The sequence below is a fragment of the Pecten maximus genome, chromosome 11, assembly GCF_902652985.1.
Source record: "Pecten maximus chromosome 11, xPecMax1.1, whole genome shotgun sequence".
NCBI classification, from domain to species: domain Eukaryota; kingdom Metazoa; phylum Mollusca; class Bivalvia; order Pectinida; family Pectinidae; genus Pecten; species Pecten maximus.
Window position 1 is genome coordinate 23,327,326 of NC_047025.1, and position 18,731 is coordinate 23,346,056.

Genomic DNA, 18,731 nt, shown 5'->3' on the forward strand with positions numbered 1-18,731 from the left:
TAGCTTGTTTTTTTGACAAGCACATATATCGGTATGGTGTTCCTTATTTAAGTGATGATAGTATTAAAGGAACAAAAACTATCTTTCACTGTCACAATCGGTGTCTACCTCGAAAATTGCCTGTACATTAGAGCAACTGAACCCGTGGCATTCTTTGCATGCCTGTGAACATTCCAGGCCATGTTTCCGACATGTACAACGTTTAGAGTCGCAATTAGTCTTGCAAGTGCAACGGATGATTTTAATCAAGTTTTCTGGCGCAGGTGGCAAATCCGTTTTTGATGGCGAAAGCATACCATTATTAAGATACCATCCCCATTCCTCGGCTAAAAGTCTATCGTTTCCCATCCATACTTGAGTTTGAAGATATACCCGCTTGCTGTGATATGTTGCGGCCACTGATGTAGGGGGGAGAGTTTGGACCTGTACACAAGATTTACCACAAGTAACCTTCTCTACAAATTTCTTGTAACGTAGAGTGTCAAGTCCTTCTGTTGTCTCTCCGTTGTAAAGGGAAACGACTACCCTCTCACCTGCAGCAACAACGTCCTCCGGTAAAGCAGAGCTGTCACAAAACACCAGGATTTGCTGTTTGAAATGGTCGTTATTTTTTTTGAGCCTTTTTTAGTGCTGCCGATTTACCGATTCCATAAATACGTGACGGTGTGTCGCATCCTGTTACTGCGTGAAGGAACGGAAGATAATAGCATATGTGTGGTCCGAGCAATATAATAGTTTTCTGGCATATTATGCAGGTAAAGGCATCCGCCTGCAAGAAACAAAATAGCGTAAATAGACGTCGTGTAAGAATAAATATGGTTTTCATAGGTAAAACACAAAAATGCCGCTATTAAATTATATAGTATACATATATACGACATTTTATGCCAAAAAAAAAACGGATTTTAAAATGGTGGTCATGGCCGCCATCTTGAAAATTGGACGAACTTTTAAAAAATTATTGTACATTTAGACATCACATTGTGTAGTTACATTGTTGTTGGCCTTCTGGTTTGGAAGAAAATGCCCGGAAATTGCATAATATTTCACTAGATACATTGCAATTATGAACCGACACCACATTCTCAAACACGGGAATATGGGCTTCCATAGATTTTATTTTTGGTCAAACTGAGGGTTTTATAGTATCAATACGCCCCCCAACCCGACAAATGCCTCTAATATTAAATACAATAGTTCATTTTTATCATTAGTTTTATTAAAAACAACAAGTTATAATCAAATAAACAAAATTACGTATAAAGTATGATACGCGGGAACACACGGTAGTGTCGATAGCAGACGATGAATTGGGAAAGAGTAACAATAGGTTTAACAACAAGAAATATTCATTCCAGTATTTCTATTATCAACATAAGACCAATGAGTATTAAAGTCACTTACCATTTCTGATGAAAACCGCCAAATGGAACCAATAAGCTTTGTTTTGATTTCGTCATTTCTGGTTACATTGTTCGGAGATTCGACGTAGTTACCGCCCTTTGAGAGCTCTTTTGTCCTACGGCGGCCTATAGATGCCATACATTTTGCTGCAATTTTTACCATTTTAAATCGCTAAATTTTACTATTTCCCCAACTTAGATTTTTTTTAGATTTTTTATACATTGATCAGTATGATATCTTGTTTATTTCAAAGCAAAAATTCTTTCTGTTGCTATTTCTTTGTGCCAAAACTGTAGTCTGACTAGACTATTATTTGTTATGGTTACATGCATTTGGTCCAGCAAGCTTGCCCTCACGACAGTCATGTATAAATATACATAATGACCTTTAACCTAGCTCCCTTCCAGGTAAAATGTAAGAGAGGGTTGTAGATACAAAGGGAAATGGTCGTAACAAGAAGAATCTGTGTAGTTCACGGACAAGGTCTGTACTTCTTTGTGCTTATTTATAATTTAATATTCTTTTTGTGTATGTGTTTATGTATTCCAAAGCAATGCATATTTAGATGAGGCAGTAGCCATGTATCAACATACACGTACGATTGCTCACGAGAGCTGTAGTATTATCACAGAGTTGATAAAATGGCATATGAAATGGAGAATTTCGTTGAAACTGAAACTAGATAAACGGATGTGATGAATTGTAATGTAAACAAAAGACATACATGATCAGGGAAATCCTCTGTACAAGGCACGCCCTGGCGGCAGGTGTACACGTATGACTGCATATTTGTACACAGCGAGATGATACAGCATTCTTCATTGTACTTTCGCGACATGAAACTATATTTAGCTAAAAATAATGCCTAGATATATTGTAAGTGTTGCGTCAAATAGCAAACTTAAAATCGGTCATGTATGCACTTGATTACCAATCCATGATTAGAAAACGTGTGGGCGATGTCCGCTGTGGTCCTTATATAAGGAGTCTCGGTATATATATAAAGAAGAAACACTGGTCTTTGAATTATTTTATTTACGTTCAGATGGTCACATATGTTCGGGTATTAAATAAACTAAACAGTATTTAATTTCCTGTTTGTTTTTACAGGGATTCGAATACTGGATTTGTTTGTTTTTAGCTTAAAGTACAGGAAGTGTGGTCATTGGGGTGGTCTGGTATAGTGTTCAGGATAAGGACATTGGTATCGGGTTCATCACATAGATACTGGGCTGCTTTAGAGTGATAACCTTTCTCAAATACATCAGAAAATTCACTTGCATAATAAGCAAATTGTAATGTTGAACTTAACGATAGTAGCGTTTATGTTTCTTTCAGACAATCCAACAGCACAGTTTAGACGGGAATTAACCGTGATCTCTCTACATAACTTTATTGATATTGTTCTTGGAGTACAATGGCTGAATCAGGACAAATCGCTGTCCGACCAGAGGGACAGAGTACCTGTATTCATCATAAGGGTAAAACGTTGGAACTGTTCTGTGAGAAATGTCAGGATGTGTTGTGTGCGAAATGTGTGTCCACTGTCCATAAGGGTCACAATATGTGTGATCTTTGTGATGTAACATCTAGTATTACACAGGACATACGTAGGTTTGTTGCAGACACGGAGGGGACCAAGCTTCCTAAAAGCCAGGAAAACATCCGATGTACAATTGATGAACTGGAGAAAAATTCGGAGTATTTTGATTATCTTTCCGCGAAAGCAAAAACTCAAGCCGATAGAATGAAAGAAGAGATCGACATTATGACGGCGGAAACCTTGTCGCTTTACCAGCAGCTCAAGGAAGAGAACGCCCGGCTACTGACCGACTACAAACGCCAACTTGAAGAGGGATATGCCAATCTGTATAACCAGCAGCAGGAATGTAAACGTCTTCTCCAGACTGCATCAGCTATATCTATATTAGACGCCAGAGATAAAATTAAAAGTTTTGCATTGCAAACATTAAGCAAACCCACACTGCGAACCGCGAGCTTTGAACCAACAAAATCTTTGCGAGGACTACTGGAGCAGGCGTTCGGAACACGGAGGACAACAGAACAGTCAACAAGTCAAGCATTTCTTGACTTTGGTCAGACACTGTCTCTCGCCAGCAAACCTAGATCAGATGCTAGGAACTATCACCCGTTATCATATTTCTCATTGCTGTCTGATGTCAAGGTTTTGGGACAAGGCGAACTTCTCAAGTTCTCATCAACTTCCTTATCATGCTCCTCAGCAAACGAGGCATGTGTATGTTTTCCTTTGAATCGATCACGCTGAAATAGAAGTATTTGATACGGCATTCGTGAAACAAAAGGAAATACACATTGATGAGTATATCGGATGTATATGTATCGCACGAGATACAAACCATATTTGGGCTCCGGATATCAACAACAAATGCATAATAGAATGCACATCCAGTTCACTCATTGTCAGGTTCCACACAAAGGACACGCCCAATTGTCTCTGTGTTACCATGGACAATCATGTTCTTGTCGGCATGACAGGACGTGTCACGAAGTTTTCTCTGGATGGGAAGATCATCCTTAGCACAGACAAGATCATGTCTGAAAAGCCACCAGTTTCTAACCCTTACAGAATCCGTGAATGTCGCGTGTCCTGTAACGTTGTCATTGTAGACAACACGAATAACACGGCACCGAATGGGAGAGTAATGGTGCTAAACAGAGAACTACAGCAACTCTTTTGTTACTCTGGAGCCACACCTGGACTAGAAAGATTCCGACCACAAGACGTGGCCTTTGACTGCTTTGGGAATATTGTCGTAGCCGAACTTGAACAAAATGCATCCTTCTTCTTGATGACAAGGGTCACTTCTTGAAGATCATTTATACAAGCAAAGCGCCACCTAGAGCTATCGATGTTGATAACAACAATATTCTTTGGGTGGCTTCTACACAAATCGAGCGCATACAATACAGTACGAGGTAACTACCACACATAACAGTATGGCGACATGAACAAGTGTTAATCCATGATATACTAACTACTAAGTATTTTATTATACAGTTTAATGTGTAGGGATTAACTGTGTAAAATGTGAATTTATGGGTTTTGTACAGTTTAATGACCCAATCTAAATATTTTTTTGTTATTTATATCATTTAATTTTCATTTGGATAATGTTCTGGATAATATGTTTTGCGAACGAGCGTTAAGGGAAAAGTTTTCTTCCATTTGAAAAAAAAATCAAGTAACAAGTATGAATAAATAACACAGAAAGTGAAATGCCCACAAGTAGTACAATCGTCGGATACCACGGTTGATTGCACTACACTACACTTATGTGAAATGTTGTGTAATGCAATCAACCGTGGCTACCATCAACACTACACTTATCATAAGTAATAGTTCAAGTTCAAGTTCAATTGTTTATTAGAGTGTCAAAAACCTTACAACATATAAAATACATCATAAAATATCTCTCTCAAAGTAAGTTATGTCCAGCCATTTATGACTTATTTAGACACTATAAAACAAAATAAAGTATAAGATATTGCATGCTAAAAGTTAATAAGGTAAGGTTATCTCAAGCTATTAAAAAGTAGCCACGTTATGTAACATGAATAAAAAGCTACGAAAAGTTGCATCTTCTCCTCCACATAGCATAAAGTTGATTGGCGAGAAGATTTGGGGGAGATTTATCTACTAGATATTTGAACTGATTAAAAATGTTTGGTTTGTTTTTGTTTAACGCCCTATTAACAGCCAGGGTCATTTAAGGACGTGCCAGGTTTTGGAGGTGGAGGAAAGCCTGAGTAGCAGGAGAAAAACCACCGGCCTACGGTCAGTACCTGGCAACTGCCCCACGTAGGTTTCGAACTCGCAACCCAGTGGTGGAGGGCTAGTGTTAAAGTGTCGGTACACCTTAACCACTCGGCCACCGCGGCCCCGATTAAAAATGTCCATACTATTAAAATCAACATATTTGTTAGCATCAACTAAAAGAGGCCAGTGTAAATCATCATAAAAATTACATCGTATTAAAAAGTGAACTTCGTCTTTAACATCATTTGATAAACAATATTTACATATTCTATTTTAATGGGTAAAATCGGCTTGGCATGCCGTCCCTTTTCAATTTCTAGGGAAAGTGACCCACATCTGAAATTGCACAACATATCTTCTCTCTCTAAATTTAACAAATTTCACATAATCGCTTGTTGTAGGTTCATACTTATAGGTTCTATATAGACGTAATTTATTACCATTAACATTTCCATCATCATTCCACAATAGATTTTGCCAACTGTCAGCATCAATATTTTGTAATTTTTCTTTGATATTTCTCATTTTCCAGTTTAATGACTTTTGTGCTGAAATAATATCCACTAAATTAGCCTTTACTATATTAGATTATGAACCCGCGAATCCCAAGAATTACGGAGAGACTTAGACCATTTATGAATTTTACTCAATGTCCTATCACTTTCCGTATTTTGTATTCTTAAATACAATCTCAAAACGTTTATAGTCTGTTTCGTGGTAGTTGACGTCCAACCCATGTCACCCCTTGTGGCCAAGTTACTGGAAAACTTAGATGCTCCAAGAAAATATCGACAAGCCTTGTTTTGTAGTAATGTTACTTCTCTGTAGGAGTTTATACCCCAGAGTCCACTCACGAAGTAAGTTATAGGTTCCACTAAAGACATGTACAGTTTGGTATAAACCGAGTAAGTCATACCTCCAGCGTGGATGAACTTTGAGTAAAGGACATAAAGGGCCCTACTCGCAGACTTACACAACTCTCGTACAGCGAGATGTAGATCGATATGTTCATGGAACCACAATCCTAAGTATTTATACTTAGAACAATTGTCGATATCAGAGTCACCACACGTAAATTTAGATTGTGTTAAAGTCAAAGAAGGGTTACGGAAATGAACAACGTTAGTTTTGTCCTTGTTTATAAACAGTTTCCATTTTTCACACCATTCTGCTAGTTTATCAAGCATATTTTGCATAGAGTTTTCATCCGGCGATATGATAGCTATATCGTCCGCATACAGAAGTAATATGTGTGGGGTAGTGTAATGCAATCAACCGTGGACATCCGACGAGGGAGTCGTACATCACAACACCGTATTGTATGATAGTCATTAATGTTCAAAAACACGGTCCTACAATGGTAAACGGATAGACACTTTTTAAAAATTGACAAAATAAGACAGAAGTAGGTTTGTTATGATAAACGTTTTAAGCTGCAGTACTCTCTCAATTAAACACCAAGACTGGGACCAAACTAGGGTTAAGGTGTACCATAACGTAATTATATTATAGTATTGTCTTTATATATGTAACAGAAAGTTTAATCATTTCTGAATATCAGTTACGTAAGTTGCATATGAACAATTAACTTTATTGGTTGTTTAGTAAACGTGTTAATCTCGTTACCCCTACATTAAGTCTAATTGTTTGATAATTTTGTTAACATTTCTTATTGTTACATGTTGATAATTTGCACAAACCATTTTGCAATGTTCATTAAATGTGCATCACATTTACAATATAAAGTCTTTGTTATGATTTGTATGTTTATATCATGTATTTCCCCTTGTATATTTGCCTGATGATGGAGAGGATCCATTATTTAGTAAAGGCTTAAGGAGTTACTTAAGAATATTATCAAATTATTTGAATCACTCTCCATTTTGCTGATTTTTCACAAGCAAACATGAAATTACAAGACAATTTATGTCTGATGCTGATAGCTTCAGACACAGGGTTGGCATGCTAAGAAAGATAACTCGTGTGTTCAGTTGACGTTTAGAAAAGGAGAGAGTGACTGGCCCTGGGCCAGCTCACTACGGCTGGGATACCTGAACGCAAATAGTGCTATGATATATAAACTACACGTGTGGTAACAACTAGTCAAACTTTCATATAATGTTTTAATAATTTTCATTATTTTCATCTATAGAAACTCCATGGCATCATTAACTTGTGTGACGCTGCCAATAAATCGAGGGATGATCTTAGAAAATGAAAATAACAGACTACACTGTGTGTCTATAGAGGAGTCTCACTTCTATTGTCTCCCCTCGTCCTTGAAAATGTTTTTTTTTTTATTTGTCACTTCTTAAATCACATAAAGCAACATAGCTAATGTATATCAAGTGAGTACGTGAACTAAAGTACAGTGTTTTTTTTAGTTTATATCGGTACTCTCATTTCAAATGCACATTACCACATCTGCAACCAGTATTCTACTTCTGTAGCTGTCTGTTTGATTGTATTTTTATCATATTTGAACAAAGAATTTAAGAATTATAAAATACCGGGAATGAAACGTAAAGTAATTCAGCATTGAACCCATTTTACCATGAGTCTTGTGTGTAGTTGCTTCATTATCGAGTTCTAAAGGAAAAAATGATGCGTATGAATATAAAAAATGGCCAAAGGTTAAACAACAACTTTATTCCGACAACAGTCAAATTTCGCCACACGTTCGATGTTCGTCATTAAAAACAACATGAATTACGTAAGCCAGTATATTCATTTAAAACAGTGTCAATGTCTCAACTATTAAACAATCATTAATCAAAACATTTCTTCACATTGTGTCATATATTTTACATGTACATGTACACTATTATAAGGAATGCAGATTCCTACTTCCTATATGTCCTTGTGATATAAAAATTCCGACTTGGTCCAGTAGGAAACAAAATTTTCTTAGATGTCCCACTCCACATATAGAAGATCTTACATGATGTGTCATATGAAATTATTGAACGATATCATCCATTCGATATGCCACGAGCCTTTGGGATCGTTGGGTGCGTGTCATACGAGTTAGATTAATTCGATATGACATAGTCACGAGTATAATATTCTGGTGTTTATAAATGCAGTAAGATTTGTTTCTCTATATAACCAGATAGTTAATTGTGAAACACGAGTATTAATGTTAACATGCAGCCTTCTGTAAAATTAAAATATAGGAAAAAAAGATATCATCAGTATTGAAGTGTAAAATCTAAACCTTTGCAATTACCTGGATATGTGATATTAACTCAATAGCTTTGTCAAATTGTTACAGCAGAGTTATCACGCTGAGAAAATATTGAACAATGAAAATGGCTCCAAAGAACTTTTATCTTAACGATTGGTCTTTGTTTCATTTTTAATGCAGAAAATACCAGCTTATTTAGTTACATTTTGTCTGATATTAATATATGGAAATGGTACATTCACATACGAAAAAATAACCATTTAATTTGGCAATTGTGCCAAATTTGTGTTATGTCAAAACTGATTTCGGTAACATGAAATATGAAAAAGGGTAAAAAAAAAAATGCTTACAAACATATTATATCCATTTTAGATATATGCAGCGCTTATTGAAATACTAAGTTTGGTAAGAAGAGTTAACGTTGTATAATGGTGAATCTTCATCTTACGTAATTTCGCTTCAACACTGAAGAAATATCTTCCATTTCAAGTAAAGCAAACATAAAATGGATGTTTTCATGAAATAGATTTAAAACTAAACCTCCATACAACTTTATCAGTTTATCAAAAATCAAGGAATCCCATTCTGTTAATGTGTGAAAGAAACAATATACAATACAAGTTTAACCTTAATTACCCTTCATCAAGAGGACCATGTTATGGCGGTAATCCCTGCCAAAATATCTAGTAATCTGCTGTTCATGATCACGGACTTGGGCATGTGTTAACGGTTTAGTCGTATTTGCACGAGACGAAGTTTTCATCAACCTGCCTTCATTCATTTTCTAAATATATCTCAACCGATATAACATTTCTGCTAAGAATAACTTGCATAGAAAATAATTCAATGCACTTTTCAGCATTTTTGAAGATATTGTTAAAATCGTCCATGTGTTAATTGAAATATTGTTCAATCTGAAGTTTTAAAACAACTTCCAGTCGCCTATTCATATGTTATAATGTGTTAAAGTAACATCTCTCTTTATGAAACTTAATTACACAAATCATATTTCAATTCATTTCTACAAAGACAGTATCGATATCTAATGAATGTGTTTTCTGTAGTACAAATGTAAGAAAAGCTATTATTATTCGATATTTGAATGCCTTTTAGACCTTTCATGTTGTGATATTCTTTTCATTGTGATGGTTCCGACATATTTCAGGGCAGGGAACGTCACACAACATGAAGAGGACACAACAACATGGCCGTTGTTTTAATTTGATCGGAGAAACAACATTTGAGAGGTTTACAAGATAATTCCTCGAAATGTTTCTTTATACTGTGTATATTGACCATCTTTCCATTTAATTTTATTTAACAAAGTGTATACCTAAGAAATATAGAAAATGTTTAACAAAACTTGTATGTCTGCACATTATATCGTTATAGAAATATCGGGCAGAATGGGAGATATTGGGCAATTTGTTAGTCGACTACTGAAGTAGAACACGAATATATATATATATTAATATGCACTATGCACTCATGGGCCCTAAGGCCTACAGTCAATAAATTGAGTTGAATTATATTTAGGAACAAACAGCCTTTCTATGGGTACATGTATTAAGCGTACGGTTTAGTTTCCCTACTTTTGTGAAAATGATGTCGGATACAATTTCAAAACGATGGGATATTGGACAAACAAATTAAATGAGTTTTTCTTATCATGTTTTGGGTAAAAGGGGTCACTTTTCTTTTTCTACAGAATCTCATTGAAACTTTAACCGTCACGTTAAACTATCTGATACCCTCGAAGTCAACATTCAAGTCATATATCCACAGTCAGAGATTCAGCAAAAGCCACATACGTGAATATCTTAGAAGTACCCTGTATTATAAACATTGACACTTGCGTACATTCTGACTGAAAATCCTGATAATGGCATTTTAGGACCATTTTCGTCAATACAGAATCATTTTAATAAAGGCTACACAATGAGTGGTTGTTGTATAGGATATTTCTTTCACTCGAGATCGGTTTTTTTTAAAGTTACAGAAAACACGAGCTTTAGCGAGTGTCTTTTGTAACTTTGGAAATGTTAAAGAAATACCATATACAACAACCACCACGAGTTTGTGTGACCTGTTTCTACCACAATAGAAAAGCTATTCTGAGGACGAATTGACCTGATATGTGTTAGCGTGTGTTATTTTCACAATATCAATTGCGGGTGTAAGCATATGACATCAAGCAAAATGCAGCTAAGTAATATGCAAAACTTACAATTTCTTAAATGTGTGGAAATATTGCAATTTATTACAACTCATAACAAATGATAAGTAATTATATAATTTTCGGAGCAATAAACAGATAGAAATCTCATTAAAATGAATCATCACAAAATATCGCCCCAGAGAAGTGGTCTTCAAGTGTTATCCAATCAAAGCGCATTGAGCCACGTGATCAAATGGCCCTGGTCAAAAGTCACCGTGTCGACCAATCAGTGCCCATTTAGAGTTTATATCACGTGTTTTATAAACTGAATTTTGCTATTGTAATGATTATTTCATACCGTGAAAGTGGGATAATATTTACCTACTGTGGTAGAAAACATTTCAAATATCATTTCCATGTCATAAAACCCGAAAGATTATGACCTAAGGACGTCTGCCATGCGAGGTGCGTATTCTTTTCACATATCAAATTTCTCAAGTTCCACCGGGATTTACCTTAAACTTGTCTTGAGTAATTCTGTCTATAATGTTGATCTTCAATAGACTGTATGTCGGTGTCTATAATGTTGATCTCCAATAGGCTGTATGTTAGTGTCTATAATGTTGATCTCTAATAGGCTGTATGTCGATGTGTATAATGTTGATCTCCAATAGGCTGTATGCCGGTGTCTATAATGTTGATCTTCAATAGACTGTTTGCCGGTGTCTATAATGTTGATCTTCAATATGCTGTATGCCGGTGTCTATAATGTTGATATCTAATAGGCTGTATGTCGATGTGTATAATGTTGATCTCCAATAGGCTGTATGTCGGTGTCTATAATGTTGATCTCCAATAGGCTGTATGTTAGTGTCTATAATGTTGATCTCTAATAGGCTGTATGTCGATGTGTATAATGTTGATCTCCAATAGGCTGTATGCCGGTGTCTATAATGTTGATCTTCAATAGACTGTTTGCCGGTGTCTATAATGTTGATCTTCAATATGCTGTATGCCGGTGTCTATAATGTTGATCTTCAATAGACTGTATGCCGGTGTCTATAATGTTGATCTCTAATAGGCTGTATGTCGATGTGTATAATGTTGATCTCTAATAGGCTGTATATCGATGTGTATAATGTTGATCTCCAATAGGCTGTATGCCGGTGTCTATAATGTTGATCTTCAATAGACTGTTTGCCGGTGTCTATAATGTTGATCTTCAATATGCTGTATGCCGGTGTCTATAATGTTGATCTTCAATAGGCTGTTTGCCGGTGTCTATAATGTTGATCTTCAATAGACTGTATGCCGGTGTCTATAATGTTGATCTCTAATAGGCTGTATGTCGATGTGTATAATGTTGATCTTCAAAAGACTGTATTCCGGTGTCTATAATGTTGATCTCCAATAGGCTGTGTGTCGATGTCTATAATGTTGATCTTCAATAGGCTGTATGCCGGTGTCTATAATGTTGATCTCCAATAGGCTGTATGCCGGTGTCTATAATGTTGATCTTCAATAGACTGTTTGCCGGTGTCTATAATGTTGATCTTCAATAGGCTGTATGCCGGTGTCTATAATGTTGATCTCCAATAGGCTGTATACCGGTGTCTATAATGTTGATCTCCAATAGGCTGTATGTCGATGTGTATAATGTAGATCTTCAATAGGCTGTATGCCGGTGTCTATAATGTTGATCTTCAATAGACTGTTTGCCGGTGTCTATAACGTTGATCTTCAATAGGCTGTATGCCGGTGTCTATAATGTTGATCTCCAAAAGGCTGTGTACGCCGGTGTCTATAATGTTGATCTCCAATAGGCTGTATGCCGGTGTCTATAATGTTGATCTTCAAAATACTGTATTCCGGTGTCTATAATGTTGATCTTCAAAAGACTGTTTGCCGGTGTCTATAATGTTGATCTCCAATAGGCTGTATGCCGGTGTCTATAATGTTGATCTTCAACAGGTTGTATGTCGATGTCTATAATGTAGATCTCCAATAGGCTGTATGCTGGTGTCTATAATGTAGATCTCCAATATGCTGTATGCCGGTGTCTATAATGTTGATCTCTAATAGACTGTTTGCCGGTGTCTATAATGTTGATCTCTAATAGGCTGTATGCCGGTGTCTATAATGTTGATCTTCAATAGGCTGTATGCCGGTGTCTATAATGTTGATCTCCAATAGACTGTATGCCGGTATCTATAATGTTGATCTCCAATAGGCTGTTTTCCGGTGTCTATAATGTTGATCTCCAATAGGCTGTTTACCGGTATCTATAATGTTGATCTCCAATAGGCTGTTTGCCGGTGTCTATAATGTAGATCTTCAATAGGCTGTATGTCGATGTCTACAATGTTGATCTTCAATAGACTGTATGCCGGTGTCTATAATGTTGATCTCCAATAGGCTGTTTGTCGATGTCTATAATGTAGATCTTCAATAGGCTGTATGCTGGCTTCTACAGTATAATGTATCTCGAGAAGTGTTAACAAGCAATACCGTTCCTCTAAGTCGGTTATTTTCCGGCTATTTTCGTTAGTCCTATTCCCGTTGTATGACGTACGTTCCCAACCCTGGATTTTTTTTTTATCTTTACTCCGCACTGATTGGTCTTGCGATACAGCTAATTTCTTCCATTCGGTGTTAATGAAGACGTTTATATTACACTTCAAAGTTGGTCCAGAAAAACTATTTTTTATGTTCTTGGTCTTATATTTCGGGCGAAATAAGCAAAATCACGGAGATTTATTTTGGGGACTTTAACTGTTACAAATTATATACCAATCTATACGAAGAACCAAAAATAAATAACTTTTGTAAATAATTTTTGACGTTTAACCATCAAAATGACTGGACTTAAATGATTTATCTTAGTACTTTTCTTGCGTTGAAAAACAGTTATGGTTTTAGCCAAATTGTACTAGAATGTGCTTCAGTAAATAAACCTTTACAATAGTGTTCAGCACAGGTTAACACGTTACAGATTGTTAAAATTATTTCATGACATATTCTCTTGGATTTAATCTTAATCACAACTTTTTAAAGCTAGCGTTAATGATGAGTTAGATTTAATAGGATCCCAATTATCTAAAAATAGGAAATGCTATATGACGTCGGCTGTGTCTATGGGATGTTAACATTCACTACATGTTTGGAACACCAACAAGAATAAAGATCAATTTTACACACTGCTATACGTGTTATATTTCAGTTTCCCCACACCTTCCATGCTACGTTTTAAATAGATTTACCATCCCATTGTTTACAATCCCACGGTTTACGATCCCACTCTTTACAATCCCATTGTTTACAATACCACTCTTTACCATCATCACTGTTTACAATCCAAACTGTTTACCATCCAAACTGTTTACCATCCCCCACTGTTTAACACCCTAACGTTTACCATCCCCACTGTTTACCGTCCCGACTGTTTACCATCCCCTCTGTTTACCATTCCCACTGTTTACCATCCCCACTGTTTACGATCCCATTGTTTACCATCCCCCGCTGTTTACCATCCCCCACTGTTTACAATACCACTGTTAACCATCCCACTGTTTACGATCCCCACTGTTTACCATCCCCACTGTTTACCGTCCCGACTGTTTACCGTCCCGAATGTTTACCATCTCCACTGTTTACCATCCCCACTGTTTACAATCCAAACTCTTTACAATCCAAACTGTTTACCATCCCCACTGTTTACCATCCCCACTGTTTACCATCCCCACTGTTTACCATCCCCACTGTTTACCATCCCACTGTTTACCATCCCCACTGTTTACCATCCCAATGTTTACCATCCCACTGTTTACCATCCCCACTGTTTACCATCCCACTGTTTACCATCCCACTGTTTACCATCCCAATGTTTACCATCCCCACTGTTTACCATCCCCACTGTTTACCATCCCCACTGTTTACCATCCCCACTGTTTACCATCCCCACTGTTTACCATCCCACTGTTTACCATCCCACTGTTTACCATCCCCATTGTTTACCATCCCCACTGTTTACCATCCCACTGTTCACGATCCCGCTGTTTACCATCCCACTGTTTACCATCCCACCGTTACCATCCCCACTGTTTGCCATCCCACTGTTTACCATCCCCACTTTTTACTATCCCCAGTGTTTACAATCCACATTTTTCACCATCCCCACTGTTTACCATCCCACTGTTCACGATCCCGCTGTTTACCATCCCACTGTTTACCATCCCACCGTTACCATCCCCACTGTTTGCCATCCCACTGTTTACCATCCCCACTGTTTACCATCCCCACTGTTTACCATCCCACTGTTTACCATCCCCACTGTTTACGATCCCACTGTTTACCATCCCCACTGTTTACCATCCCCACTGTTTACCATCCCCACTGTTTACGATCCCACTGTTTACCATCCCACTGTTTACCATCCCACTGTTTACCATCCCCATTGTTTACCATCCCCACTGTTTACCATGCCACTGTTTACCATCCCCACTGTTTACGACCCCACTGTTTACCATCCCCACTGTTTACCATCCCGCTGTTTACTATCCCACTGTTTACCGTCCCAACTGTTTACCATCCCGACTGTTTACCATCCCACTGTTTACGATCCCACTGTTTACCATCCCACTGTTTACCATCCCACCGTTACCATCCCCACTGTTTACCATCCCACTGTTTATCATCCCACTGTTTACCATCCCACTGTTTACCATCCCCATTGTAAACCGTCGCCACTGTTTACCATCCCCACTGTTTACCATCCCCACTGTTTACCATCCCCACTGTTTAACACCCTAACGTTTACCATCCCCACTGTTTACCGTCCCGACTGTTTACCATCCCCTCTGTTTACCATTCCCACTGTTTACCATCCCCACTGTTTACGATCCCATTGTTTACCATCCCCCGCTGTTTACCATCCCCACTGTTTACCATCCCACTGTTTACCATCCCACTGTTTACCATCCCACTGTTTACCATCCCCACTGTTTACCGTCCCGACTGTTTACCGTCCCGAATGTTTACCATCCCCACTGTTTACCATCCCCACTGTTTACAATCCAAACTCTTTACAATCCAAACTGTTTACCATCCCCACTGTTTACCATCCCCACTGTTTACCATCCCCACTGTTTACCATCCCACTGTTTACCATCCCCACTGTTTACCATCCCAATGTTTACCATCCCACTGTTTACCATCCCCACTGTTTACCATCCCACTGTTTACCATCCCACTGTTTACCATCCCAATGTTTACCATCCCCACTGTTTACCATCCCCACTGTTTACCATCCCCACTGTTTACCATCCCCACTGTTTACCATCCCCACTGTTTACCATCCCACTGTTTACCATCCCCATTGTTTACCATCCCCACTGTTTACCATCCCACTGTTCACGATCCCGCTGTTTACCATCCCACTGTTTACCATCCCACCGTTACCATCCCCACTGTTTGCCATCCCACTGTTTACCATCCCCACTGTTTACTATCCCCAGTGTTTACAATCCACATTTTTAACCATCCCCACTGTTTACCATCCCACTGTTCACGATCCCGCTGTTTACCATCCCACTGTTTACCATCCCACCGTTACCATCCCCACTGTTTGCCATCCCACTGTTTACCATCCCCACTGTTTACCATCCCCACTGTTTGCCATCCCACTGTTTACCATCCCCACTGTTTACGATCCCACTGTTTACCATCCCCACTGTTTACCATCCCCACTGTTTACCATCCCCACTGTTTACGATCCCACTGTTTACCATCCCACTGTTTACCATCCCACTGTTTACCATCCCCATTGTTTACCATCCCCACTGTTTACCATGCCACTGTTTACCATCCCCACTGTTTACGACCCCCACTGTTTACCATCCCCACTGTTTACCATCCCGCTGTTTACTATCCCACTGTTTACCGTCCCAACTGTTTACCATCCCGACTGTTTACCATCCCACTGTTTACGATCCCACTGTTTACCATCCAACTGTTTACCATCCCACCGTTACCATCCCCACTGTTTACCATCCCACTGTTTATCATCCCACTGTTTACCATCCCACTGTTAACCATCCTCATTGTAAACCGTCGCCACTGTTTACCATCCCCACTGTTTACCATCCCCACTGTTTACCATCCCCACTGTTACAATCCCCACTGTTTATCATCCCACTGTTTACCATCCCCACTGTTACCATCCCCACTGTTTACCATCCCACTGTTTACCATCTCCACTGTTTACCATCCCACTGTTTACCATCTCACTGTTTACCATCCCACTGTTTACCATTCCACTGTTTGCCATCCCCACTGTTTACCGTCCCCACTGTTTACCATCCCACTGTTTACCATTCCACTGTTTGCCATCCCCACTGTTTACCGTCCCCACTATTTACCATTCCCACTGTTCACGATCCCGCTGTTTACCATCCCACTGTTTACCATCCCACCGTTACCATCCCCACTGCTTGCCATCCCACTGTTTACCATCCCACCGTTTACGATCCCACTGTTTACCATCCCCACTGTTTACCATCCCACTGTTTATAATCCCACTGTTTACCATCACCACTGTTTACCATCCCCACTGTTTACCATCCCCACTGTTTACCATCCCACTGTTTTACCATCCCCACTGTTTACCATCCCACTGTTACCATCCCACTGTTTACCATCCCCACTGTTTACCATCCCACTGTTTACCATCCCCACTGTTTACCATCCCCACTGTTTACCACCCCCACTGTTTACCATCCCCACTGTTTACAATCCCACTGTTTATCATCCCACTGTTTTACCATCCCCACTGTTTACCATCCCACTGTTTACCATCCCACTGTTTACCATCCCCACTGTTTACCATCCCACTGTTTACCATCCCACTGTTTACCATCCCACTGTTTACGATCCCACTGTTTACCATCCCCTGTTACCATCCCACTGTTTACCATCCCACTGTTTACCATCCACTGTTTACCATCCCACTGTTTACCATCCCACTGTTTACCATCCCACTGTTTACCATCCCACTGTTTACCATCCCACTGTTTACCGTCCCGACTGTTTACCATCCCAATGTTTTACCATCCCACTGTTTACCAACCCACTGTTTACCTCCCCACTGTTTACCATCCCACTGTTTACGATCCCACTGTTTACCATCCCACTGTTTACCATCCCCACTGTTTACCATCCCCACTGTTTACCATCCCACTGTTTACCATCCCCACTGTTTACGACCCACTGTTTTACGCATCCCCACTGTTTACCATCCCCACTGTTTACCATCCCACTGTTTACCATCCCCACTGTTTACATCCCCACTGTTTACCACCCCACTGTTTACATCCCACTGTTTGCCATCCACTGTTTACCATCCCCCGTGTTTACCATCCCCACTGTTAACCATCCCACTGTTTATCATCCCACGTTTCCATCCCCACTGTTTACAATCCCACTCTGTTACACTCCCACTGTTTACCATCCCCACTGTTTTACCATCCCCACTGTTTACCATCCCACTGTTTACCATCCCCACTGTTTACCATCCCCACTGTTTACCATCCCACTGTTTACCATCCCACTGTTTACCATCCCGACTGTGTACCATCCCACTGTTTACCATCCCACTGTTTACCATCCCGACTGTTTACCATCCCACTGTTTACCATCCCCATTGTTTACCATCCCACTGTTTACCATCCCACTGTTTACCATCCCACTGTTTACCATCCCCACTGTTTACCATCCCCACTGTTTACCATCCCCACTGTTTACCATACCCACTGTTTACCATCCCACTGTTTACCATCCCCACTGTTTACCATCCCACTGTTTACCATCCCACTGTTTACCATCCCACTGTTTACCATCCCACTGTTTACCATCCCACTGTTTACCATCCCACTGTTTACCATCCCACTGTTTACCATCCCCACTGTTTACCATCCCACTGTTACCATCCCCACTGTTACCATCCCACTGTTTACCATCCCCACTGTTTACCATCCCCACTGTTTACCATCCCACTGTTTACCTACTCCCACTGTTTACCATCCTCCTGTTTTACCATCCCACTGTTTACCATCCCCACTGTTTACCGTCCCCACTGTTTACCATCCCCATAATTTACCATCCCATTGTTTACCATCAACTGTTTCTGT

At 39.1% G+C, this 18,731-nt stretch overlaps 1 protein-coding gene across 1 annotated transcript; it reads left to right on the top strand.

Annotated features, from left to right (window-relative positions):
- The first annotated feature begins 1,799 nt into the window (after window positions 1-1,799).
- LOC117338260 (E3 ubiquitin-protein ligase TRIM71-like) lies at window positions 1,800-5,200 on the top strand. The gene is made up of 2 exons (XM_033899532.1): window positions 1,800-1,887; window positions 2,743-5,200. Exon 2 carries the CDS (start codon window positions 2,822-2,824, stop codon window positions 3,689-3,691), a length of 870 nt encoding a protein of 289 aa, XP_033755423.1. The 5' UTR covers window positions 1,800-1,887; window positions 2,743-2,821; the 3' UTR covers window positions 3,692-5,200.
- Window positions 5,201-18,731: the final 13,531 nt, after the last annotated feature.